Source organism: Neofelis nebulosa, chromosome 9 (assembly GCF_028018385.1).
Source record: "Neofelis nebulosa isolate mNeoNeb1 chromosome 9, mNeoNeb1.pri, whole genome shotgun sequence".
NCBI classification, from domain to species: Eukaryota; Metazoa; Chordata; class Mammalia; order Carnivora; family Felidae; genus Neofelis; species Neofelis nebulosa.
In genome coordinates, this window is record NC_080790.1 from 35294994 (window position 1) to 35322410 (window position 27417).

At 40.1% G+C, this 27417-nt stretch overlaps 1 protein-coding gene across 9 annotated transcripts in view; it reads left to right on the forward strand.

The window, feature by feature from the left end:
- MTA3 (metastasis associated 1 family member 3) overlaps positions 1-27417 on the forward strand; it is a 226089-nt gene that overhangs the window by 98466 nt on the left and 100206 nt on the right. For all 9 annotated transcript variants that reach the window (XR_009248394.1, XM_058683177.1, XM_058683180.1 and 6 more), the window contains exon 4: positions 6200-6326. Coding sequence is in view for 8 of the 9 variants with exons in the window: in XM_058683177.1 (XP_058539160.1) it covers positions 6200-6326 (127 nt within the window). In the remaining variant the exon portion in view is untranslated. The remainder of the gene's footprint in view (positions 1-6199; positions 6327-27417) is intronic.

The window sequence follows — 27417 nt, forward strand, 5'->3', positions numbered from 1 at the left end:
TAAACGTATGAGCTTATTTCTAGACTCTCTTCCTCTGATGTATATGCCTGTCCTTATGCTAATACCACACGGTCTTGCTGTAGCTTTGAAATATGGAAGTGTGTGAGAGTCCTTTTAAATTCTTTTTAAAAATTATTTTGGCTATTATGGGTCACTTATATGTCCGAATGAATTTTAGGGTTTGTTGGTCAATTTTTGTGAAAAGACCGCTGAAATATTGGTAGAGGTTGCATTGAATCTGTAGATCAGTTTAGGGAGAATTGCCATTTAACCATAGGAAGTCATTCAGTCTGTGAACGTAGTCTTTCCATTTATTGATTGATTTATTTCAACAGTGTTTTGTAGTTTTTAGTATGCAAGTTTTGTCCTTTGTTAAATATTTTTCTAAGTATTTTTTTTCCTATTGTGCCATTGTAAATGAAATTGTTTTCTTCAAAAAAAAAAATTTTTTTTTTAACGTTTATTTATTTTTGAGACAGGGAGAGACAGCATGAACGGGGGAGGGTCAGAGAGAGGGAGACACAGAATCTGAAACAGGCTCCAGGCTCTGAGCTGTCAGCACAGAGCCTGACGTGGGGCTCGAACTCACGGACCACAAGATCATGACCTGAGCCGAAGTCGGATGCTTAACCGACTGAGCCACCCAGGCGCCCCGAAATTGTTTTCTTAATTTCAGTTTTGGATTTTTCATTGCTAATGATGGAAATATAACTGATTTTTCTTTACTGATTATTTGTCTCTAAACTGTCAAACTGTTTTTCTTCCTTCAGATAGTTTCCTGAAATCTCAATTGTCACAAAATCCTTCTAATTTTATTCAACTTGCTTATTCCTTTTTTCAGAACTTTTTTTCTTACTAGGCAAACTTGAGTTACATCAATACTGAGCTATTTTCAGTCCCAATAATATGCCTTCAAACATTTGGATACTTGTTAAATGCATCTACAGACAAATTTTTAACCACCTGCTTTTCTGTATGGTCTGTACCAGTAACATCTTATCATTGTGGGCTGATATTCCATTAAAATAGAGACCTAAGGAAGCTTGGGAAAAGTCTGTGGAGGGCTCTCTTCCTGTCTACTTCCCCCTCCACACCTCCCAACTAACTGGTAGGAATTATTAGAATGCCAATCTATTCTGAAGAACACCCAGTTTCAAGTCCAGAAGTACCTAGAATCAATAATGACTGCTCCTTCCTTCCCTTCTGTCCCTTGTTCAGATACCTTAATTCATCAGTGGCTGGCTCTGGTCTTGTGTATGTCACATGCCCATTCTTTAGAGCTTTGCCCAAGTTCCTGATTGTAAGCTACTGCTGAGAAGACTGATCCCATAGCTGGACGTTCTGATATTCTGGACTATTTGGCTAGTTTGATTTGCTCTCTGATCCCCACTTCTTGGACACTGTTTGTACTCACTTTGTCCCATCCCCTCTCAGCCTGCATGTGTAATTAGCCTTGCTGAGATTTTTGGCCATGGCTTCTTTCTCATCCTGCAGTCTAAAACGTTGAAATTTGTGGGGCGCCTGGGTGGCGCAGTCGGTTAAGCGTCCGACTTCAGCCAGGTCACGATCTCGCGGTCCGTGAGTTCGAGCCCCGCGTCAGGCTCTGGGCTGATAGCTCGGAGCCTGGAGCCTGTTTCCGATTCTGTGTCTCCCTCTCTCTGACCCTCCCCCGTTCATGCTCTGTCTCTCTCTGTCCCAAAAATAAATAAAAAACGTTGAAAAAAAAAAAAAATTAAAACGTTGAAATTTGTAAGAGCGTTGGTGGGCTGTGTATTATGTGGCCCATACTGACACAGGACTCAAAAACCATGAGATCGGGGCGCCTGGGTGGCTCGGTCGGTTAAGCGTCCGACTTCGGCTCAGGTCACGATCTCGCGGTCTGTGAGTTCGAGCCCCGCGTCGGGCTCTGGGCAGATGGCTCAGAGCCTGGAGCCTGTTTCCGATTCTGTGTCTCCCTCTCTCTCTGCCCCTCCCCCGTTCATGCTGTCTCTCTCTGTCTCAAAAATAAAAATGTTAAAAAAAAACAAAAAACAAAACAAAACCATGAGATCATGACCTGAGCCCAAATCAAGAGCTGGATGCTTAACCGACTGTACCACCCAGGTGTCCCAGAAGATACTGATATTTATATTGCTCCTTAAAATTTTATACAATCCCCATTGTTCAGTTTCCTTCTCTACTCTTTCTCCCCTCTATGCTTCCAGTCAGTGCCTTATTACTAATAAACTGTATGGAAAGTTTTCCAGCTGTAAAGAAAGTATAGTAACTAATTTGGTATCAGTCTCTGTCACCACGGTATAGAGTATGGGACTTATATTTCAATAACTGTTAGAAGGTAGCAAGTTTGATGTTTCATCAGCTTGGTAAAACGGTTTAAGAAAAATTAGGAATATATTACCATGTACTCAATTTCTGATGATAATTAGGTCTTTTTAAATTTTTCATTGCCTAAATGCCGGTTTTGCCATTGTGACCATTTAACGTTTTTAGGATTTAATGGCTTGAGAATCATTCCTATTCAGAAGCCAATGTAAATTTATAAAAATATGTAAATGAAATTTAACTAGTACATTTTGAAAGGTGACTTTTAGGTACAGTTGTGATTTCGGTTTTTGTTGTGGTTGCACGTAAGAGATTCTAGGCCTTTTCACCCTGCAGTAAGAGGTTGTATAAGGGAGTAAGATTTGCTGCTCTTATTGGTAAAGTTTGTTGTGGTTTTAGCTGTACAGGGTACACATTAGAATTCAGTTAGCTTGTGTTTTACAGAACAACAATTTATCAAATCCTAATTAAGTAAAGGGTATAATTTGATACATGATATTTGCTGGTGCTGATATTGCTAATGCAGCAGTAACTTCATTGATTCCACTGGTGAAATGCCTATGCAAGTAAATGGCTTTTTAGGGCTGTGTTTCTGTTTGAGTAGTTCATTAAAAAGAATATTCAAAGAATTTTAAATCATTTTAGTCTTTTTTTGGAGCTAGGTGAATCTTTAAGTCAGTTTTTCAGGTTCATTTTCAATTAAAGAGTTTTAAAAATTTGAAAACACTGTAGAAAAGATCTGATGCTTAGCCCATTCATTATCCTTATGCAGTTCAAAAGCTCTGCTATAACTAGAGAATTATATGTGGTAAAATCCCTTTTGTGGTTCCGGGTCCCCAAATAGGAACTTAGAAGAATAGGGAGAAATATAACACACGTGTATATATTTCTCTGTGTCTCTGTGTGTGTGTTGACCATCAGTGTCCCAAAATTAAAGTCTCTGAGTCCTAAACTTAAACTCTTTCTGCATGAAGAGCCACCCCCACCCCCACCGCCACCCCCTTCCAGTAGTATCATTGGCTGAGTCCTCAGTGCCCCTGATGTTCCCACACAGTCTGGTCCAAGTAAGACTGCAGAGGATCTGTGAGCCCTGAGAGCTTTTATATTAAGAAATTTTTGTATCTAAAATTATTTTGAATTATATCTGTAAATGACACTGGTCATTTTTTTTCTTTAAAAAGATTTTGTTTTTAATGTTTATTTTAGAGAGAGTAAGTGTGAACGGAAGAGGGGCAGCAGAGGAGGGGCAGAGAGAGAGAGAGAGAGAGAGAGAGAGAGAGAGAGAGAGAATCCAAAGCAGGCCCTAGTCTTTGAGCTGTCAGTGCAGACCCCGACATGGGGCTCGAACTTAGAAACTGTGAGATTATGACCCAAGCTGAAGTCAGACACCTAACCGACTGAGTCACCCAGACACCCCTTTAATAAGATTAGTAAATTCAGCTTTTAAATTTTTATTACTATTGTAATTAAAAAAATTTTTTTTTGACATTTATTTTTGAGAGACAGAGAGAGACCAAGTGTGAGCGGGGGAGGGGGCAGACAGAGAGGGAGACACAGAATCTGAAATAGGCTCAAGGCTCTGAGCTGTCAGTGCAAGGCCCGACTTGGGGCTCAGACTTGGGGCTCAGACTTACTAACCATGAGATCGTGACCTGAGCCGAAGTCGGAAGCTTAACCAACTGAGCCACCCAGATGCCGCTAATATTAGTTTTTAAATGTTTATTTTTGAGAGAGAGAGAGACCAAGAGCAAGTGGAGAAGGGGCAGAGAGACAGGGAGACACAGAATCTGAAGCAGGCTCCAGGCTCTGAGCCGTCAGCACAGAGCCTGACTTGGGGCTCGAATTCACGAGCCATGAAATTATGACCTGAGTCAAAGTTGGATGCTTGACTGAGTCACCCAGGCGCCCCTAAATACAGTTTTTTTTAAACTTCTGTAAAACTTTGCTGTCTCCTGTCCCTTGCTTCCAACGCTGCTTCTCAGTAACTTCTGCTCACGGCTTGTTTCCAACACTTCAACTAGTGCCTGTTTGGGCACTTAATAAATCGTGGTTGAATGAAAGAAAGATTGTTCTTACTGTGTTTCCAGACTGATAAATAATTTACAGTTTACAAGCACAGCGTCTAGGTAGCTTAGTCGGTTGAGTGTCCGACTCTTGATTTCAGCTCACGTCATGATCCCAGAGCTGAGCCCCATGTTGGTCTCTGTGCTGAGTTTGGAACCTGCTTGGGATTCTCTCTCCCTCTGCCCCGCTGCTCCTATCCCCTGCTCATGTGTGCACTTTCTCTGTCTCAAATTAAAAACAAAACAAAAAATCAAGTATCGTTCTATGTTGACTGTCATTTTCCCTCTTGGATAGCATTGCTTTAGCATCTTAGGATGGAATAGTATTACTATTCATGTATAATCCCACACTGATTCTAGTTTCTTTGCATGTGACCTACGTTTCTTTTCTGTAAGCGTCCGTGATCTCATGTTAGCACTTAAATAAATTAAGTGTGCCAGAAATTCAGTTTGGATGGTCCTCTTCCTCAGTAAGGGGAAATGTTCTTGAATCATTTCTTTGATAAGTCTTCCTCCACTCCCTCTCCCCACCAAAAGAGATAATGAAATGTGTTTTCTCTATTGTTTCTGTCTGGAACTTTTATTCCTGGGATGTTGGACTTTCTAAAGTATCTTTTAATTTTTTTAAATCTGTTGGTTGTCACGTATTTATTTATCTCTATGTCTTAGTGTTGAAATTTCTGGGAGATTTCCTAATTAGTACCTTATAATCCTTCTATTAGCTTTTTTGTTTGTGTTATCAAATTAAAAAGTATTATCTTATTTCTTGTTTTCTGATTGTTCTCTTTTTAAAATAGAGTATTCTGGGATTTAGTTACAGTGTTGTAGATGGACTTTCAACCTTTCCTCCTGGCTTTGTCTCTCGCCTCCTCCTTTCTCACTGTACTTTTTGGTATCTTGAGGGTTAAGGCACCTCAAGCTTTGTGCTTGCCTCTTCCTTGCATCTGTCTATACATATATAGATTGTCACTTCCTTCTCTTGGCTAAGCGTATACTTTCTGTTTTGTTTTCTTTTGTTTTTATCTGCTTTCCATCTTCTAAAACTTTTTTTAGTCAAAAGTTTTTGTCGTTATTGCTTCCATTTTTACTGTCATTGAAATATTGGTACATCTTAATTGTATTTTATTTTAATATTTTAACGTTTATTTTTGAGAGAGAGAAAGAGAGCGCGTGAGCCTGCGAGCATGATTGGGGGAGGGGCAGAGAGAGAGACACACACACACACACACACAGAATCCAAAGCAGGCTTCAGGCTCTGAGCCCGACACGGGGCTCAAGCTCAGGGATTGCAAGATCATGACCTGAACCAAAGTCAGACACTTAACTGATTGAGTCACCCAGGTGCCCCCATGTGCCATTTTAAAATTGGAATTCTTCGTCTTTGTTTGTGGCCTGGTTAATGTTATTTTATGGTTGTAACTCAAATACCAAATTAAATATGTAAATTTAAAATAAAAAATAATAAAATCAGTTGGTTTGGAGAAAATATTGAATGAAAGGTTGGTCTGTCTTAATTTCCAGATAGCTAATGTGCTTTGTAATAATGCATTCTTTGGGGGCGCCTGGGTGGCTCAGTCGGTTAAGCATCCTACTTCAGCTCAGGTCACGATCTCGCGGTCCGTGAGTTCGAGCCCCGCGTCGGGCTCTGGGCTGATGGCTCAGAGCCTGGAGCCTGTTTCCGATTCTGTGTCTCCCTCTCTCTCTGCTCCTCCCCTGTTCATGCTCTGTCTCTCTCTGTCCCAAAAATAAATAAACGTTAAAAAAAAAAAATTAAAAAAAAATAATAATGCATTCTTTGAATTTTATTTGTGTAGAAGAAATTGAGGAAGAATCTGAAACAACAATTGAGGCGGACTTGACTGATAAACAGAAACATCAGTTGAAACATAGAGAGCTCTTTTTGTCGCGCCAGTATGAATCTCTGCCTGCAACACATATCAGGTAAGAACTTCTTAGAAGTTGATATGAGGTATTCAATAATGTTGTGACAGAAAAAATACAAAACAGCCTTCTTTGAAGCATTTCCAAACTCTTTCATGATCTTGCTCAAATTAGTTTATTCTAGGTCTCATAATGGAATTTTATCTTGGAAATTTATAGTGTTACTACCATATTAAAGCCCTGTGAGTGTTTTCAAGTAAAGTAACCATTTTAGCTTTATTTTAATCCAGACTTTCCCAATTTATTTGAGTATCTGTTAGCATCCTCCAGAACAGTATCCAGCAAACAGTATTTTAGGAAATTCTGGTCTTCACCAGATTTCTAGAACATTATGGAGTCAGTCATTAGAATTCCAGAACTGAAACACAAGATCTGGTTCCCAGGCAGGTGACTCTTGGTTTTGTAGACTGTATTTTCTATTGAGGAACTCTGGGATGAAAACGTTTCTGTTTTTTATTACTTACTTGCATCTGCTCTATGCATTGACGGTAAGCAAAAGTGAAAACATTTTGTCCCTGGTTTGTCGTTTTGGGGGCTGTAGATGAATGGTGGTATCTTTTAGGATATGCTGGAAGCGGTAAAATTCAAGCATAAACATCTCAGGTGTCTAACAAAATGTTTGAACTCAGAAGATGTACAATTGCTGACCCTCAAGGTCAGGTAAACTTGGCATTTAGTCAACCTTGGAGAGACTGTGGGGTGTGTTCCACTCAGAGGGAACAAGTGTGTGTGGCTGTGTGCAGGGGTGGTGCATGTGAGGGGATGCAGGGTTTTTGTCCCCTTCGTGTTAAAGAAATTTCTTCAACTTTTGTTCACAAACTTTGCTTCTTTATTTATTTATTTATTTTTTTTTAATTTTTTTTTCAACTTTTTTTTATTTATTTATTTTTGGGACAGAGAGACAGAGCATGAACGGGGGAGGGGCAGAGAGAGAGAGAGACACAGAATCGGAAACAGGCTCCAGGCTCCGAGCCATCAGCCCAGAGCCTGACGCGGGGCTCGAACTCACGGACCGCGAGATCGTGACCTGGCTGAAGTCGGACGCTTAACCGACTGCGCCACCCAGGCGCCCCAAACTTTGCTTCTTTAATTCACCTTTCTACCAGTCATGATTGTCTTAACAACTGTTTATATAAGGAATTACAGGGTATTAAGTCTTTATTTCAAAAATTGGCCCTCTTCTTTAACCCCCAGTGTGGGTACTGAATCTGTCTTTTTTAGGCTAAGACAGATTTGGAGACTTAAGCTGTGATTTGGTCCTCGTATCACACACACAGACACACACCCAGCTCCCAGGACGTTTGTGCATATTTCCCTTTTCAGAAACGGACACAGATTTTCTAAAGCAGAAAATGTATGACAGATACTGGAATTCCTCATGCTCTAAATCTTTTCAGAAATAACTTGATCTTAGTAGTTAACATCACAGCATTGCTTTATTAGGTTTTTTAGGGGACCCTGTATTTAGATTGGCTAGAGTTAGTGTATTCTGTGTGACTAGGTCCTTTGCTGGAAAAAATAATCTGGATCTGGCCAGGTAATATGGAAACAGTCATTTTACCTACCAGTGGGGTATTTTAAGAAGTAGGAAAGTAAGTTATTTTTGTCCAGATGGAACATGAAAACATATTTCATAATTTTCTTAAAGACATATATAACTAATAATGTTGGAGAGCCATATGCATTTATTACTTAATTGGAAGAAACTAGAATCTACAGATTCATTTTAAGCTCAAGAAGTAATGTGGCTAGTCATAAGAATCCTGCCAGAATGAGAATCTGACAAATGGTTTTAAAAATGTACCCAAAACACGAAAGTACATTTTTAATTTACCGTCCTGATAGCTTAGAATCTGTTTATAAGTAATGTTTCCTTTAACAGATTGCTTGGAATGGAAAAACTAGTAATGTGTTTTTTGTCATCCATAGAACTAAGAGAGTATATTGGAATATAATTAGCAAGACACCCGTGTGTTGAACATAGAAATTATGTAGAATACATGATCATTCATTCAGTCACTGTTGAACATATTTCCTGAATATATTCTAGAATAAGGCTCTTACTAAGTGCTTGATAAATAAGGTGAGGTCCCCCGTCTTTGAAATTCAAGGGGTTTACTGGGTGCATTTACCAGTAATTTGTTTTGAATTATTAAACATTTGAGGCTTTATTTTTTTATTTTTTCCAAGTTGAGAGGGAATAGTTCAGAGCCACACTTTCTCATCTGTTTCTCATCTGCTCTCATTTTCTAACAGCTGAAGTGGTAGGGGTTAGGGATAGTCTCCGGCCAAAGCCTGGAGCCATGCTGACCAGCCCACAGGCTGATGCATGGAACAAGTACACATTGGAGTGATCTTCACATTTTGCTAATGTTGAAGTCATGCCCTATCTATTTCTGCTATAACAGGAGAAAATTACTCAAGTCCCATTGTTCTTTGGCAGCAAAGAGCGGTAATTCGGTGAATACTGGCTTTTTATTCTCCAGGGACATTATCAAGTGCCCAGAATTTCCTCAGTGCCACATGGAATGTAGGAGAAAACATTCTTGAATGCCTTTGTAGTGTGTGAGCAACAATACTCACTGGATAGTATAAGCTTTTCAAAGTGGTATGGAGACCACTCTTTGTTCCTTCTGATTCCGCTGGCAGAGAGAGGGTAAACCAGGACTGGGATAATTCTGGACACTTAGTGATTCACCTTGTGTTTGTGAGCTGGATAGGACTTGAACAAAGAAAGTGTCTTTGGAACACTTCTTTGGGGGGTGGTGTTGGTAAGGAGAGAGGCAGCATGTTTCATGCACGGCGCCTTAAGTCATTAGTAATAGCTTATACGCTACAAACACTCTAAAGCACTGTAAAATTGTTATGCAGCTGCTAGACCTGTTATGGGTATATAATACTGTATCAGTCTCACAGATAGACTGTATTTATTGAACTTGGCTTTCAAAAATTCTAACATTCATTGAACCTTTGTGACAGATATTATTCCAGTTGTTTTATATGTATTTTATTTAATCCCCACAATCACTTTATAAAGTAGGTTCTGTTATTATCCCCATTTTACAGATGAGACTGAAGGACAAAAAGATAAAGTAACTTGTCAGTGTCACAGGTTTAAATGGCAGATTGAGAAATTGAACCAGACCACCTGGCTGCAGATAGACAGCATTACGATGTATATATGACTGTAAGTGTTAAAAAAACATCAGAGATTAAAAACAAAGCTGTTGAGTTACTTGTTGGATAGGTAGGTTCTTTGATATTTTATTTTTTCACATAAGTTTTCTATTTATTTATTTATTTTTAATTTTTTTAACGTTTATTTATTTTTGAGACAGAGAGAGACAGAGCATGAGTGGGGATGGGGCAGAGAGAGAGGGAGACACGGAATCTGAAACAGGCTCCAGGCTCTGAGCGGTCAGCACAGAGCCCGACGCGGGGCTTGAACTCACGGGCTGTGAGATCATGACCTGAGCCGAAGTCGGACACTTAACCGACCGAGCCACCCAGGCGCCCCAAGTTTTCTATTTATATGTTCAGGTCAAATGGACAGAACTAAACTAAAAACTAAGTTAAGCATATAGACTGTACTATTATACTAAAAGATGATGCTACAATGCTACATACGTGGTGGCAAGTAGGAACTACTTACTTGATTGGGTGCCTCAGTCATGGACGTGTCTTATATGTGTTCCAGTGTCAGTTTTTCCACATCTTGAACACAAAGAGCTTGGCCTTTTATAAGCTAATCACAGCATCGTACATGTAATGGTTAATGTCTCTTCCAAGCCTCTGGTGCAGGTAGTCAGTCATTTAAAAAGAGCCAGTCCTTACCTGTTTGCCAGCCTTGGGATCTGGATCACAGCCTTTGAAGTTACGCTTCATTGTGTCTTAAAAGCATTTTCTTAGATACCTGTTGATTATTGGCCTCAAATTTTTCCTGTAGTAAGGGCTTTTGGACCTGATGATTCGTTCTTTAAGTCTGTCTTGTTATGAAAAGTAAGTGGTGGTAGGTAAACCATTATATCCGTGTTGCAGACCTGGCCCTCTTAGCATCTGTGGTAAGGATCCTGTCTACCTCATTGCTTAACCCTTGACTATGCTTTTTAAGAAGTCCAGAGAACCTATTCCAGAACCTAAACGTGATGTCAGCTGAAGGGATAAGTCTGAAAGACATAGGTGCACATAGTGTTCAAGCAGTCCTTTAATGGCCGGTGCTTTGGGGAAAGCCTTATATTCTTATCCTTTTAAACAAATTTTAGGTTAGGATTCCAGAATATAAACATCACCACCATCATAGTCACCATTATTGCTCTGTGGAAGACTGGCTGTAGCCACAATGTGTAATAAACTTTTCATGGTTTATGTGGTACCCTGTTGCTTCTGCATGGTCTCCTCACGTCCAAAACAAGGAGCTTTCTTAATTCAATTGAAAAAGTATCTTGAGCAGCTGATAAAAATCTTATGGCTTAGGTATAATTTGTCTAGATTGTCTAGGTTTGTCTAGACATTGTCTTAGAGTGTAAGATTCCTTTTTTGTTTTTTGAAAGTTTATTTGAGAGAGGGAGAGAGAGAAGCACAAGCAGCCCAACACATGGCTCGATCTCATGAATCATGAGATCATAACCTGAGCTGAAATCGAGTCGGATGCTTAACCAGCTGAACCACCCAGGCGCCCCAGAGTGTTAGATTCTTGAAGGTCGGTATCTTTATCTTTTTCCTGCCTACTGCAGAACACAGCACAGCACAAAATAGCCAGTCAGAATTTGAAGCTTGTATAGTTGTCATTTAACTTTGTTATCTTTGAGGAAATGAAAATCATCAACAGATAATAGAATAATGTCTTCTTAATTATTACTGATCATAAATGACATTTTAGATTGCGTGCCTCTCTCCTTTCACAAGAATTAAAGATTGGATGTCTGGAATCACAGGTTGCTCAGGACTCTCAGGGAGAGTGAGGTACTCAGAGTCAACATCAAACTTTTACCAGGAGGACTAGGCAGAGGAGGATAGGAAATTGTTTTTGGGTATATACTGTCACTGAATAAAGTGAATTTCTGAGCCGTACATAGCAGCCATGAGAAAGGGAGAATGGAAGTTTCTAGCGAACAAGAGTTAAAATTTGAAGCATGGAAGGCCATAGTTCTTGTCTCGATGTGCATTGTTTGTGAGGGTAGGGAAACAGATAAATAACTCTGCCGTATTTGAGTGTAAGTATAATCGGAAACACCAGATTGTAATGTGTACATATCCTTTGACCTAACAGTTCTACTTTTTGGATTTTATTTAACCAGAGTTCTCGATGCAAGTTTGTGGAGAAATATATACTGATATGTTTATTGAAGAATTGTTTTATTTTGTTTAGTCAGTGATCTTTACTTTATGAATAAATGAGATCATTTTCATTTAGCAAGCATGTATCTACATCATGAATGTAAATAGGAATTTGGTATTTGAGAGATTTCAGATTTGTTTTAATATCAGAAAATGCAAGCAACTTTCTTCTTTATGGTTTTCTACGTTTCCATTTTTTCTGAAATGTGAAAACACATTAGACATATAATGGGTAGAAGTTTATTTTAAATTTTGCGAATTTGGGCATTAGAGAGGGAAAATGCCATTTTGCATTCATCTTCAACATGGGTGATTCTGATGGAGACAGAGTAGATGGAAATCCACTGAGAGAACTCGTCTTTATCTTCCCTTGTCCAGTAGTAGTAAATTAGTATCATTAACTATACGTACTGTTTGATAGCAGACCTGTTTCTTTCTTTCTTTTTTTTTTTTTTTTTTAATATTTCTTTTTTGAGAGCGAGCGTAAGTGGGAGAGGGGCAGAGAGAAAAAGGGACAGAGTATCTGAAGCAGGCTCTGCGCCTACAAGATGACATTAGTGAGCCCAACGTGGGGACTGAACTCATGAACTATGAGATCATGACCTGAGCCAAAGTCAGACGCTCAATCGACTAAGCCACCCAGGTGCCCCCAGCAGACCTGTTTCTAATTTAGGGGTATATTTTTTCAAATATTTTCTTGCAAAATGCTGTTTTCTTCAAGAATTACTGTCGGTTTGGGGCGCCTGGGTGGCTCAGTCGGTTGAGCGTCCGACTTCGGCTCAGGTCATGATCTCGCGGTCCGTGAGTTCGAGCCCCATGTCGGGCTCTGCTGACAGCTCAGAGCCTGGAGCCTGTTTCGGATTCTGTGTCTCCCTCTCTCTCTGACCCTCTCCCATTCATGCTCTGTCTCTCTCTGTCTCAAAAATAAATAAATGTTAAAAAAATAAAGAAAGAAAGAAAGAAAGAAAGAATTACTGTCAGTTTAGGGGTGCCTGGGTGGCTCAGTCAGTTAAGTGTCTGACTTTGGCTCAGGTCATGATCTTATGGTTCATGGGTTCGAGCCCCATGTGGGTTCTGTGCTGTCCACCCAGAGCCTGGAACCTACTCTTGATTCTGTATCTCCCTCTCTTTCTGCCCCTCCCCTGCTCACGCTCTGGTCTCTCTCAAAAAGAAACATTTAAAAAATTTTTTAAAAATTGTCAGTTTATATTCCCACCACAGTATATTATGAATATTCCCATTTTGTAGTTCCTTCAACATTACTGCATATTAAAATTAAAAAAAAAAAACCTTTTGTTGTTTATTTTCTGATAATGAAAGAATTATAACTTATTGTTGAAATATCAAATACAGAAAAAGATACACGCTGTCTCTATCATACACTCACAAACACACACGCCTGTAGTTCTCCATTCAGCAGCACCAACATTTTGGTGTATGCTTAGTGCATTTTTCTTTTCTAATCTTCCCTGTAGCCATTGCGTTTTGGCTGCGGGTTGCTGGAACGGACGTGGAACGGCAGAGGCGCCGCGTTACTTGTGTGTAGCTTCCTCTCTCATCAGCTTGTGCTTATTCTTCAGCGGCACTGGTGTCATCTTTGCTCTTTCTAGGTTGGTTGGTTTGTTTTTAAATATTTGAGAAATGTGGTTGGAAAGGAACAATGAAACAGCAGGAGGAGGGGAGGATAGTTAAATAAAGGCTGGAAAAATTCCATTCTTGAGAAGCTGACAGACATGCCTGAGAAGTTTGATATACGTGAGGGAGCAGAATGAAACTAGAGTAAGAATACTTTGTCACTCAGGAAGAGTGCTCATTCAAAAACAAGTCGAAGTGTTACCGCAGGCAAAAGATTTCCTGTGATCATGAAGGTACTCGCCTATGTTTTCCTGAAGTTTTGCTGTTTCACCTTTAGTATTTTTTTAACCATAAAAAAAATTTTTTTTTTAATGTTTATATATTTTAGATAGAAAGCAAGAGTGAGAGAGAGAAAGAGAGAGGGAGAGCGAGCAGGGGAGGGGCAAAGAGAGAGGGAGACACAGAATCTCAAGCAGGCTCCAGGCTCCACGCTGTCAGCGCAGAGTCCAATGCAGGGCTCGAATTCACGAACCGCGAGATCATGACCTGAGCTGAAGTTGGATGCCTAACTGACTGAGCCACCCAGGCACCCCTAACCATTTTTTATTTAAGTAAGTTCTGCACCCTAACATGGGGCTTGAGCTCGTGACCCAGAGATCTAGAGTCATATGCTCCTCTGACTGAGCCAGCCAGTACCTCACTTTTTGTATTTAAGTCTGTTTTTTGTATATGGTATGAAGAGGGGTCAGTTAGAAAACTAAGTTTTAGAAGATACCATTTACAATTTCATCGAAAAGCATTGAATACGTAGAATAAATCTAAAGAAAGATGTATAAGAAAAGGGGAAAGATCTATAAAAACTCTCCATGGAAACTACAAAGGGTTGCTGAAGGAATTTGACTTAAGTAAATGCACTTAAGTAAATATGTCAGTTTTCCCCAAATTGATCTAAAGATATAGTGCTGTTCCAAGGAAAGGCTCAGCAAGTGTGCTGTGTGTGTGTGTGTGTGTGTAAATTGAGAATTGAGAAATTGATTCCAGAATTTATGAGAATGGAAAGAACCAAGAACGGTGAAAACAAAGTGTTTTCAAATCATGGTTTGTGGACTCCTGAGTGTCCCTTAGACCCTTTCAGGGGTTTTGTGAAATCAAAACTATTTTATAACAATAGTAAGATGTTACTCACCTTTTCACTGTTTTAGTCTTGCAAAAGCAGTGGTGGGCAAACTTAGTGTGAATCGCATCAGTGGCACTAAATTGTGCTAGAGTCATCGCTGTATTCTTCACCTCTGTGAATTTGCAATAAAACAAACAATAACCAAATGACAAGTTCCACTTAAGAATATTCTTGACAAGGGGCGCATGGGTGGCTCAGTCAGTTAAGCTTCCAACTCTTGATTTCAGTCCAGGTCATGATCTCACAGTTCATGGGATTGAGCTCTGTGTTGGGCTCTGGGCTGACAGTGTGGAACCTACTTGGGGCTCTCTCTCTCCCTCTTTCTATGTTCCTCCCCCACTTGCGTGCTCTTTCTCCCTCCCTCCCTCCCTCCCTCTCTCTCTCTCTCTCTCTCTCTCTCTCTCGATAAGTAAAATAAACATTTAAACAACAACAAAAAGAATGCTCTTGACAAAATGGTACAATTTATTATTTTAATAAATCTGAATCCCTCATGTCCTAAAACAAAACTGAAAAATTAACACATCAGATTAACCATTGTGCAGTGTAGAGGATCTAGTTCACTGCCATTCAGTATAGTGACGATGCTGTGTAACCGCTGTTTCAGTGGTTTAACTACCATTAAATGTCTCTTTAACATTCTGCCTGATGAAATGGGAAATACATGTAAATCACTTCTGTCATGTTTGAAAGTGTGATAGTTATCTTGAGAAAAAAAAAATCTCACGACAGTCTTTGAAATGTAAGCCAAACTACCTGCTTTTTCCTAGAGCGCCGTTATTACTTGCAGTAACCGCTGAAAGACAAACTGTGGTTATTTAGACACAAGTGTTTGATGGATGCCTTTTGAAAATGAAATAAACCTGAAAATCTAGCTGTCTGTTAAGCAACACATTGAAGAGATAGGCAAAAATGAAAAGAGTGCCACTGTTCTCGTGAAAAGTTTTTTGTTTTGGAAAAGACAGTAATTGTTCATAACAAGTATTTGCTAATGTTCATTTTTATTTTAAATAAATTAGCAAATGTTAAATTTTTCTCACTTTGAATTTCTAACATGGTAAATATTGATTGATGTAACTCACAGAGGCAAATATTCTTTGAGGTCTTCAATGATTTTTTAGTAATGTAAAGTGACCTTGAGATCAGAAAGTTTGAGAACCATTGACAAAGTCAGTCTTGAACAAAAACTGTTAGAGAGATTTACATCAATCGATATTAAGACATTTATATAGTTACAGTAATTAAAGCAAAATGGTATTAATAAGTGGATTGAGAAATAAGTGGAACAGAATGGAAAAGTCAGAACAGACCCACATATATAATACAACTTGATATTTGATGAAGGAACCACTGCAAAGAGAAGTCTTTTCAGGAAATGGTGCCAAGTCATTTGGGTGGTTACAGGGGAAAATAAACGAAGGCTTCTCTTTTTCTTTCTTTCTCTACTTTTTTTTTTTTTTTTTTTTTTTAGATTTTATATCTTTAATTTTTTGAGAGAGAAAGAGCGCATCCTCACTCTCCAAGCAGGGGAGGGACAGAGGGAGAGAGAGAATCTTAACCAGGCTCCACGCCCAGTGGGGAGCCCTACTTGGAGCTCAATCTCACCACCAGGAGATCATGACCCAAGCCAAAATCAAGAGTTGGTTGGAGGCTCAACTCACTGGGCCACCCAGGTGCCCCTGCCCTTGCTATTTTTTTTTTTTTTAAACATTTTTTTAAATTTTTTTTTTCAACGTTTTTTATTTATTTTTTGGGACAGAGAGAGACAGAGCATGAACGGGGGAGGGGCAGAGAGAGAGGGAGACACAGGATCGGAAGCAGGCTCCAGGCTCCGAGCCATCAGCCCAGAGCCCGACGCGGGGCTCGAACTCACAGACCGCAAGATCGTGACCTGGCTGAAGTCGGACGCTTAACCGACTGCGCCACCCAGGCGCCCCTGCCCTTGCTATTTTTGTGACCAAATAAGGGTTTTGTTTCTTACCATTTGGATTTGCTGACTATATCCCCATTTTGTTCTTTACCATGTTCCATTCTCCCTCATATTTCTTGTGAATTGATAACTAGATACAGAGATGTGGTTCAGTCTCTTCTTTTTCTTTTTTCTTTTGTGAGAAAGAAGAAGTGCAAGAGTTAAGAACTTCTTTGTGGGTGGCATTGTATATCAGGAGGTATATAATATCTTTTCAGGATGTTACTGGTATTTGCTGATTATTACCTAGAGATATTCATAGTTATTACAGAGTACTGATATTCATTCCTTCTTCATTATACCAGTTGAAAGACTTCTCTGTTTTTTGGTTCTGATTCTTTTTTTTTTTTTTTAATTTTTTAAATGTTTTATTTATTTTTGAGATAGAGACAGAGTATGAGGGGAGAGGGGCAGAGAGAGAGGGAGAAACAGAATCTGCAAAGCAGGCTCCAGAGTCTGAGCTGCCATTACAGAGCCCGACGCGGGCCTCAAACTCGTGAACCACCAAGTCATGACCTGAGCGGAGGTCAGAAGCTTAACCAGCTGTGCCACCCAGGCGCTCCTTGGTTCTGATTTTTAATTTTAGTTTTATGTCTTCATGTACAGTACCTTACAGCAGAAGTTCTTGGCTCTATCAGATCCAACCTCTCTTTTACCTATTTTATAATGCTTGCTATGCTATTCTGGAATGAAATTTCTGGATAACTTACTATACACATGATGCATACTTGGTTTGGTATTGAATTTGGGGTTGAAAGTTATTTTCCATCAAAACTTTGAAGGAATTACCCTATTGTCCTCAAATGTCTATTGTCACCGAACAGTAGTTTTATATCCAAACTTTCACATTACCTATTTTTTCCCTTCTCTTAAATCTTCTTCGAATTCTCTTACCAATAGATGAAGAATGTAATTCTCTTATTGTATCCAGAAGTTTGAGTGATGCCTCAGTATTGAGGATATTTGGTAGACCATTTTAATTGGAAGATACTGGTCTTCCTTCATAGCTGGGAAATCTTTATTATTATTTTTTTAATGTTTATTTATTTTGAGAGATAGATACAGAAAGAGAACGCAAACAGGGAAGGGGCAGAGAGAGGAGGAGGGAGAAACCTAAGCAGGCTCTGTGCCATCAGCAGAGCCCGACTTGGAACTCAGTCTCATGAACAGTGAGCTCATGACCTGAGCCAAAATCACGAGTTGGCTGCTAAACTGACTGAGCCACCCAGGTACCCCTGGGAATTGTTTTCCTAACATTTCTTTCAAAACTTTTTTTCTTTCTAGTACTTACATTGCTTATGTGTTCGCTCTCCTGGAGTTCTTGGTTTACTGTCTTTTCTCATATTTTCTGTTTTTGGTTCTAAGCTAAATCTTTGACTTTTATCTCCTAGCACATCTGACATTTTAATATTGCCAACTATATTTTAAAATTTCGGAGGCTTGGGGCTCCTGGGTGGCTTGGTTGGTTGAACGCCGACTTCGGCTCAGGTCATGATCTCGCAGTCTGTGAGTTGGAGCCCTGTGTCGGGTTCTGTGCTGATGGCTCAGAGCCTGGAGCCTGCTTTGGATCCTGTGTCTCCCCCTCTCTCTGTCTCTCCTCTCTCACTCATTCTCTCTCTCTCTCTCTCTCTTTCAAAAAAAACATAAAAAATGTTTTTTTAATTTCAGAGGCTCAAAGTATGGAAAGAGCCCAAATGTCCATTTTTCCGATGAATGGATGGGCTTTGCCTGTCATTTAATTCATTATTATTCTGTTGAGACTCTAAAAATACTACCTTTCTTCCCCATTAGAATGTTGGGGTGCCTGGGTGGCTCAGTCGGTTGAGCGTCTGACTCTTGATATCAACTCTTGATGTTGGTTCAGGTCAAGATCTCAGGGTCTTGGGATCGAGTCCCACCCATGTCCCACCCACACTGAGCATGGAGCCTGCTTGGGAGTCTCTGCCCCCCTACTCAAAATAAATGAGTAAACTTTTACAAAAAAAAGAATGCTGTTAAACTTTTCTCAATTAGGTCACTAAATAAATAACACTTTATAGTACTGGGATTTGTGCCTTTGTGTCTATTTGTGAAATGGAGTTATCAAACTGTTTGGGAAATGCTGAGTGACTCTCATAAGTTTATTCACCATTGAAAAAGACCTTTCCACCCATTTTTTTTTAAGGTTTATTTATTTTTGAGAGAGAGCGAGAGCAAGCACAAGCATGGGAGGGGCAGAGAGAAGGGGGCAGAGGATCCAAAGCAGGTTCTGTGCTGACAGCAGCGAGCCTGATGAGAGGCCCAAACTCCCAAACCTCAGGATCAGGACCTGAGGTGAAGCTGGGTGCCCAACCGACTGAGCCACCCAGGTGTCCCATCCACTTTCAGAAGCTGGAATTTGAATTTTTTTTTTTTTAATTCATGTTTTACCTAGAACAAATAGTGTTAGAAGGTAGAATTTTTCTTTTAGGTGGTCATACATATCAGAGACTAATAAATGAACAATAATTGCCTATCTATAAGCAGAGTTGTTTTTTATTTTTATTTATTTATTTAAAAAAATTTTTTAACGTTTATTTATTTTTGAGACAGAGAGAGACAGAGCATGAATGGGGGAGGGTCAGAGAGAGAGAGGGAGACACAGAATCTGAAACAGGCTCCAGGCTCTGAGCCGTCAGCACAGAGCCCGACGCGGGGCTCGAACTCACGGACTGCGAGATCATGACCTGAGCCGAAGTCGGACGCTGAACCGACTGAGCCACCCAGGCGCCCCCAGAGTTGTTTTTTAAACAAAAGAGTATTCCAGGAGTGCAAAGCTGTAGTTAATAGATTAGAGTTTATGGGAGTAGATGGATTTAGGAATTGGTATGGTTGGGGATAGTATATCCATATATGGTTTGAAGGAGTGCTGGGAGTAACCTGGTATCCAAAGGTAATGGATAATAGAACAGATTTTTTTGTGGTTGTTCTCGGGATCACAAGAAAATTGATCAGCCCCCTCCTTTTGAAGATGTAAACATTGGTTGGAAGAACAAATATTGTTAAAATGTGTGTACTACCCAAAGCAGTGTACAGATTTAATGCAGTCTCTATTAAAATACCAACAGCATTTTTCACAGAACTAGAACACACAATCCTAAAATTTGTATGGAACCACAAAAGACTTCTAATAGGCAAAGCAGTCTTAAAAAAGAATAACAAAACTGGAGGTATCATAATTCCAGGCTTCAAGTTATATTACAAAGTGGTCATACTTAAAACAGTGTGGTACTGGCATAAAAAAGATAGACACAAAGATCAGTGGAACAGAATAGAAAACCCAGAAATAAACCCACAGTTATATGGCTAATTAATCTTTGACAAAGGAGGAGTGAATATACAATGGGAAAAAGACAATCTGTTCAACATGCTGTTGGGAAAATTGGACAGCTAACTATGTGCAAAAGAATGAAACTGGGCCATGTTCTTTCTCCATACACAAAAATAAACTCAAAATGGATTAGAGACCTGAATGTGAGACCAGAAACCATAAAAATCCTTGAAGAGAGCATAGACAGTAATTTCTCTGTCATCAGCTGTACAACATTTTTCTAGATATGTCTCTTGAGGGAAGGGTAATACAAGGCAAAAATAAACTATAGGGCTACATCAAAATAAAAAGCTTCTGTACAGTGAAGGAAAAAATCAACAAAACCAAAAGGCAGCTTACTGAATGGGAGAGGATATTTGCAAATGACATATTTGATAAAGGGTTAGGATCTAAAATATATAAAAGAACTTATACAGCTCAACACCCAAAAAACAGATAATGCACATTAAAAAATGAGCAGAAGATCTGAGGAGACATTTCTCCAAAGAAGGCATATAGATGGTCAACAGACACATGAAAAGATGTTCAACATCACTGATCATCAGGGAAATGAAAATTGGAACTACAATGAGATAACACCTCACACCTGTCAGAGTGGCTAAAATCAAAAATTCAAGAATCAACAAGCGTAGGTGAGGATGTGGACACAAAGGAATTCTCTTGCACTGTTGGTGGGAATGCAAACTGGTGCATCAACTCTGGAAAACGGTATGGAAATTTCTCAAACAATTAAAAATAGAATTACACTATGATCTAGTAATCTCACTACTGGGCATTTTCCCAAAAATACAAAAAAAAAAAAAAAAACTAATTCAAAGGGATATGTGCACTCCTTTGTTTATTGCAGCATTATTATTGTTGTTATTATTTTAGAAAGAGAGAGAGTGGGGGAGAAGGGCAGAGAGAGAGAGAGAAAGAGAATATTAAGCAGGCTCCCTGCTCAGTGTGGAGCATGATATGGGGCTTGATTGCACAACCTTAGCTGAAATCCGAGTTGGACGGACACTCAACTGACTGAGCCACTTAGACGCACCACAGCATTATTTACAATAACCAAACTGGAAGCATCTCAAGTGTCCACTGATAGATGAATGGATAAAAAAAGATGTCATACACACACACACACACACGAATATGAATCAGCCATAAAAAAGAATGAAACCTTGCCATTTGCAGCAACATGGATAGAGCTAGAGAATATAATGCTAAATGAAATAAGTTAGTCAGAGAAAGACAAATACCATACATCATCTCACTCATAGGTGGAATTTAAGGAACAAAACAAGCAAAAAAAAAAAAAAAAAAAGAGGGAGAGAGAAACCGACAAACAGACTCTTAACTATAGACAACAAACTGATGGGTACCATAGGAGAGGTGGGTAGGAGAATGAGGGAAATATGTGATAGAGATTAAAGCATACACTTAATCGTAATGAAAAACGTGGGGCACCTGGGTGGCTCAGTCAGTTAGACATCAGACTGTTGATTTTGGCTCAGGTCATGATCTCATGGTCGTGAGATTGAGCCATATGTCAGGCTCTGTGCTGAGCATGGAGCCTGCTTGGGTGTCTCTCTCTCTCTCTCTCTCTCTCTCTCTCTCTCTCTCTCTCTCTCTCTCTCTCTCTCTCTCTCTCCCCCCCCCCCCCCCTTCTCTTTCTCTCAAAATACGCATTTAAAAAATCATAACGAGGGGCGCCTGGGTGGCTTGGTCGGTTAAGCGTCCGACTTCGGCTCAGGTCATGATCTCACGGTCTGTGAGTTCGAGCCCCGCGTCGGGCTCTGTGCTGACAGCTCAGAGCCTGGAGCCTGTTTCAGATTCTGTGTCTCCCTCTCTCTCTGCTCCTCCCCTGTTCATGCTCTGTCTGTCTCAAAAATGAATAAACGTTAAAAAAATTAAAAAAAAAAATCATAACGAGGGACGTCTGGGTGACTTAGTCAGTTAAGCGTCCAACTTCATCTCAGGTCATGATTTCACGTTTGTGGGTTCAAGCCCCGCATCAGGCTCTCTGCTGACAGCTCAGAGCCTGGAGCCTGCTGCAGATTCTGTGTCTCCCTCTCTCTGCCCCTCTCCTACTTAGTGCTCTGTCTCTGTCTTTCAAAAATAAATGTTAATTTTTTTTTAAATAATAAAAAATATATTCAAAGTTTAAACATTGAGGAGGGATATGTGATATATTGACATGGTTCAAAATCAAAATCTGGGGTACACAATAAAGTGTCTCACTCCTATATAGTCCCCTAGCCCATCACTGTTTCTAGAATCTTACATATGCTTCCAGAAACAATTCATGCATATAGAAGCAAAGAAGTGGGTATGTTTATGTCTGTAGTAAATCATGGAATAAATTGTGATGTTATTCTATGTTGTGAGAATGCTATAATGACTCCTGTATGAGTCGTGTCTTTCCATAGTGCAGCTTTATTCAGTCACGGCAAGGTAAACACAATTGTAAAGCAGGTTTAGGATTCCAAACTCAGTGACATTTCACTATGTGTTCAACTTGCCTTAGTACAGGGCACACAGAGCAAAGCACAATACGAAGTCACACAGCAAGCAAGATACAGTTAGGGATAAGAAGTTAACGAACCAAATGCAAAGTCAGTCTGTGAGTGTGTAGTTGAGATCAGGCCTCGGTCCCATCCAGGTCAGCTCTTGGTGCTTACTGTGTATTATGTTCATTCAACCAGTGGAGCATCTCTGTTATGGTCACAGATCAGTCAGGCATAGCCTTCGGGAGTTGCCTTTTTAATGTGGTCAGATCTTGGAAGGCTCAGCATCTGGAGAGTCTGACAGCTTGCTGCGAAGTCCTTCCTTTTTAAAGAGTTTTAGTTGGGCACCTGGGTGGTTCAGTCCATTAAGCCTCTGACTTCAGCTCAGGTCATGATTTCTCAGTTCAGGATTTCGAGCCCCCACATCTGGCTGATAGCAGAGAGCCTGCTTGGGATCCTCTGTCTCCTTCTGTGCCCCTCCTCCACTTGCACGCGCGCTCTCTCTCTCTCTGTCTCTAAAATATAATAAATAAACATTAGGAAAACACAGTTTAGTCAGTCTTGGGCCTTTGCAGGTTTCTTCTTGTTATCACTCTTAGTTCTTCCAGACTCTCTTGGCTTTGCTCTGGTTATCAGTTTTGGATGCCATCAGCCTGTGGTGGTTTCAGTGATATCTGGTCTTAGCTGTAACACCCTTGGCTACTTCTTGTGTCACTGCTTGACATAAGTCACTGTTTATCTTGAGTGACTCCATCTTGCTTTCTACATTGTGCTTTTTTTTTCAGAGGGAGAGAGAGAGAGAGAGAGAGAGAGGGAGAGAGAGAGAGAGAGAGAGGCTTGCAACTGAGGGGCAGAGGGATAGAGAGGAGAGAGAAGTAGGGCTCACTTGAAACGGGTCTCATGCTCACCGGATTCGGGCCTCAAGCTTACCCGAAGCGGGGCTCTTGCCCCAATGTTGGACTCGAACTCACAAACGGAGAGATCATGACCTGAGCCTAAGTCAGATGCTTAACGACTAAGCCACCCAGGTGCCCTATACATTGTGCTTTTTAAATGAAATATCTTGGGCATAATTCCGTATCAGATAATAAGGATCTGCTTTATCTTTTCTATAGTTGTTTCATATGTCTAATTTATTTAATCCTAATTAATAGATACTTGGTTCATTTTAGCTTTTTGCTGTTAAAATAATATTGCAAAGAATAAACTTGGGCATAGGTCCCTTCACATGTGCGTGATTGGGTGAAGATGTACAAAATAAGTCATATCAAGTAAAATAGATGAACATCTCCTAATTATGTTTTCTGGATTTTGTATTCATTCATATTTCTTTTTTTTTAATTTTTTTTTTTTTTTAACATTTATTTATTTTTGAGACAGAGAGAGGACAGAGTATGAACGGGGGAGGGTCAGAGAGAGGGAGACACAGAATCGGAAGCAGGCTCCAGGCTCTGAGCTGTCAGCACAGAGCCCGACGCGGGGCTCAAACTCACGGACCGCAAGATCATGACCTGAGCCGAAGTCGGCCATTTAACCGACTGAGCCACCCAGGCGCCCCTCATATTTCTGTGTTGATCAGAACAGGGAGATTCAAGTAAAAGGATTTGTAATTTGTAAATTTAGGTCTGTTGAGGCCTTTTTTGTCATATTCCCAGAAAACAATTAAAAATTTTTTGTGGGGGTGACTGTGTGGCTCAGTTGGTTGAGTGTCCAACTTTTGATGTCAGCTCAGGTCATGAACCCATGGTCACAGGTTTAAGCCCCGTGATGGGTTCTGCACTGAGCATGGAGCCTGCTTGGGATTCTCTCTCCCCCTCTCGCTCTGTCCCTCTGTTGCTCATTCTCTCTTTCAAATTAAAAAAAAATTTTTTTCAGTGTTAATTTATTTTTGAGAGATAAGGAGACACAGAATATGAATCAGGCTCCAGGCTCTGAGTTGTCAGCACAGAGCCCGATGCAGGGCTTGAACTCATGACCTGTGAGATCATGACCTCATCAGAAGTGTGATGCTTAATCAACTGAGCCACCCAGGTGCTTCCCCCGCCCCGCAAATTTTTTTAAGTAAGCTCTACACCTGATGTGGGTTTGAACTCATGATCCCACATGCTTTACTGACTAAGCCAGTCAGGCAACTTGAGAAAACAATTATTTTTAAATGTTTATTTGTTTTTGAGATAGAGCAAACAGGGGAGGGGCAGAGAGAGAGGTTCACAGAGGATCTGAAGCTGACTGCAGAGAGCCTTAAATTTAGTGACTTAAATTCACGAGCACCAACTGCGAGAACTTGACTTGAGTAGGATGCTTAACTGAGCCACCCAGGCACCCCGAGAAAACAATTTTTAAAAGACTTATGTTTATTGAAAAATAGTAATGCTAACTTTTATTTTAAATTTCTTTTTATTTATTTATTTTTTTTGAGAGAGGGTGCAAGTGATGGAGGGGCAGAGAGAGAGAGAGAGAGAGAGAGAGGAGAAAGGGAAAGGGGGAGAGAGAAGAGAGAAGTGGGTCTCGTTTTTTACCTGAAGCGGGCTCCAGCTCACTCTCTGTGGGACTTGAGCTCGGGAACTGTGATATCATGACCTCAGCGGAAGTCAGATGCTTAACAACTGAGCCACCCAAGTACCTGCTAACTTTTAATTGTATAATGAAATAGCACTCCACTTGAATTAGCAGACTCTTTTCAGTTTAGCTATTAATGTTAAAGGAACTCATTCAGAATCTAAAAAAATTCCTAATAAGGCAGTTTTCTTCCTGTACATTTTATTATGCCAGTATTTTAAGATGTTAGATTTTTTGCAATTTTATTGCTATTTGTAAACAATTTGAATTAGCGAAAATGATACTATTGAAGACTACAAGTAGTGTTGCTTAAGAAACTAACATAAGGAAGTTAATTAGTGTGCGTAAACTCATAGGATTGCTTAGTGGAAGGATGTGAGAAAAAAAATACAGTGAAGAGAAAAATCATATCACAGTTTAACAGTCTTTTTAATGTGTATTTATTGGGGGGGTGGGTGGGGAGGTGGAGGGGCAGAGAGAGAGGGAGACACGGAATCCGAAGCAGGCTCCAGGCTCTGAGCTGTCAGCACAGAGCCCAACGCCAGACCTGAGGGAAGTCAGAAGCTTCACCGACTAAGTCGCCCCACAGTTTAACATTTTAAAGCCCATGTGTTTAGCACACTTTCTCTTGAATGTTGTCTTTGTATGGTAAAATCTTTACTTTGAAAGGATCATTTTATCCTCTGTGGGTTGAAGTGTTTCTTTCTCCGACCAGAGTCCCAGTGCAGAAAAGCATATATTTTACACGTTATCCTGCATGGTTGTGGAAGGCCTTGGTAATCAAAACAGTTTGTCATCCTGTCCCAGGGAAGAGGATCTTCCTAATAACTACTGCCTTCTTTTGGACATTCCACTTTGTCCTAGCTATAAAAGGGAAAAGTGGCACCAAGAGAAGGATTTTTTCACCCTTGAATTCCTTTTTTGTAGTTTGTTTCATATTTGTTATCAAATCTCCAGAATCATGCCAAAGCTTTGTTGCTTTGGCATTCTCTACGTACCACAGACAGAATAGAATGAGTTTTTCAAAACACTACATGTCCCTTTTCTTTGCAGAATCATCTTTGTTTTTGTGTTTGGCCTTCTTTAGTTTTTTTTTTTTGTTTGTTTGTTTTTTTAAAAATTTTTTTTCAACATTTTTTATTTTATTTTTGGGACAGAGAGAGACAGAGCATGAACGGGGGAGGGGCAGAGAGAGAGGGAGACACAGAATCGGAAACAGGCTCCAGGCTCCGAGCCATCAGCCCAGAGCCTGACGCGGGGCTCGAACTCACGGACCGCGAGATCGTGACCTGGCTGAAGTCGGACGCTTAACCGACTGCGCCACCCAGGCGCCCCTGGCCTTCTTTAGTTTTTATTTCTTAACATCTGTTAAAGAAGTATTAGAAAATGTGTCTTTAAATAGAAGTATTTGAAGGATTCCAGATTTCTTTCTCTGTTTTTGTCCTTCTTTTTATAGTCTAAAGATCCATAAAATCATATTCTTTCACTTATATCACTTCTATGACACAGTCCTTATGTGTTTGTTATTAAGATATAGTTAGCCCATGGTTCATCAGTTCTATAATGCAGACCAGTGATTCTCAACAAGGGACAGTTTTGTCTCCTGGGACCATTCATTAAAGTCTGGGAAGATTTGGTTGTCTAAGCTTCGTGTGGGGGAGCTACTGTTTTCCAGTTGGCAGAGGCCAGTGATGCTGCTAACACCGTACGTGCATGGGACAGTCCCCCACAGCAAAGAATTACCTGGCTTCACGTGTTAATAATGCCAAGGTCGAGGGAACTCCTGCATGGCTTGTTTGGTTAAGCATCTGACTCTTTGCAGCTCAGGTCATGGTATCATGGGTCTGGCTCCCTGCTTGGGGTTCTCTGCGCCTCCCCTGTGTGTGCATGCTCGTTCTCTCTCTCTCTGTCTCAAAACAAATAAATAAACATTGAAAAAAATAGTGCCAAGGTTTAGAAAACCTAATACAGAGTCATGGTAAATAATCTTTGCTTCCTTGGTATATATATTATTTATATAAATTTATGCACTTCATCTAATTAGGATCCCCCCTGTTACTTTAAATTTAAATAGTATTTTTTTTAAAGATTTATGTTAGAGTTTTTAAAATGTTTATTCATTTTTGAGAGAGAGAGTGCAAGCAGGGGTGGGGCAGAGAGAGACCGGGACGGCGAGGGGGGGTGGGGGGGTGGGGGGGGAGGGGTGGACAGAGGATCCAGAGGATCCAAAGCAGGCTCTACACCAACAGCAGTGTGCCTGACACAGGGCTGGAGCCCACGAACCTCGAGATCATTACCTGAGCCAAAGTCAGACGCTTTACTGAGTGAGCATCCAGGCGCCCCTAAATTGTATTTTTAAAAATCAAACATATGTATATAGCTGTGTAATAATATCCAAAGCAGTCATAAGCAGAGTTCCCCCAGCATAGTCATTTTCCTGCATTTATACCTCTCTTACACTGCTTACTCTTACTTTTTCAATTGTAGAAATTTCTGCTTTCTCTTCTCTATTTCCTTTCCCTCATGTTTCCAATATATCACAATTTTTCAACTTAATAATCAGTCATTGTGTTTTATGAACATGTAAGGATTCCCCACATATTCTTTCTTGTACAGCCTTTTGTTTTCCTTGGACT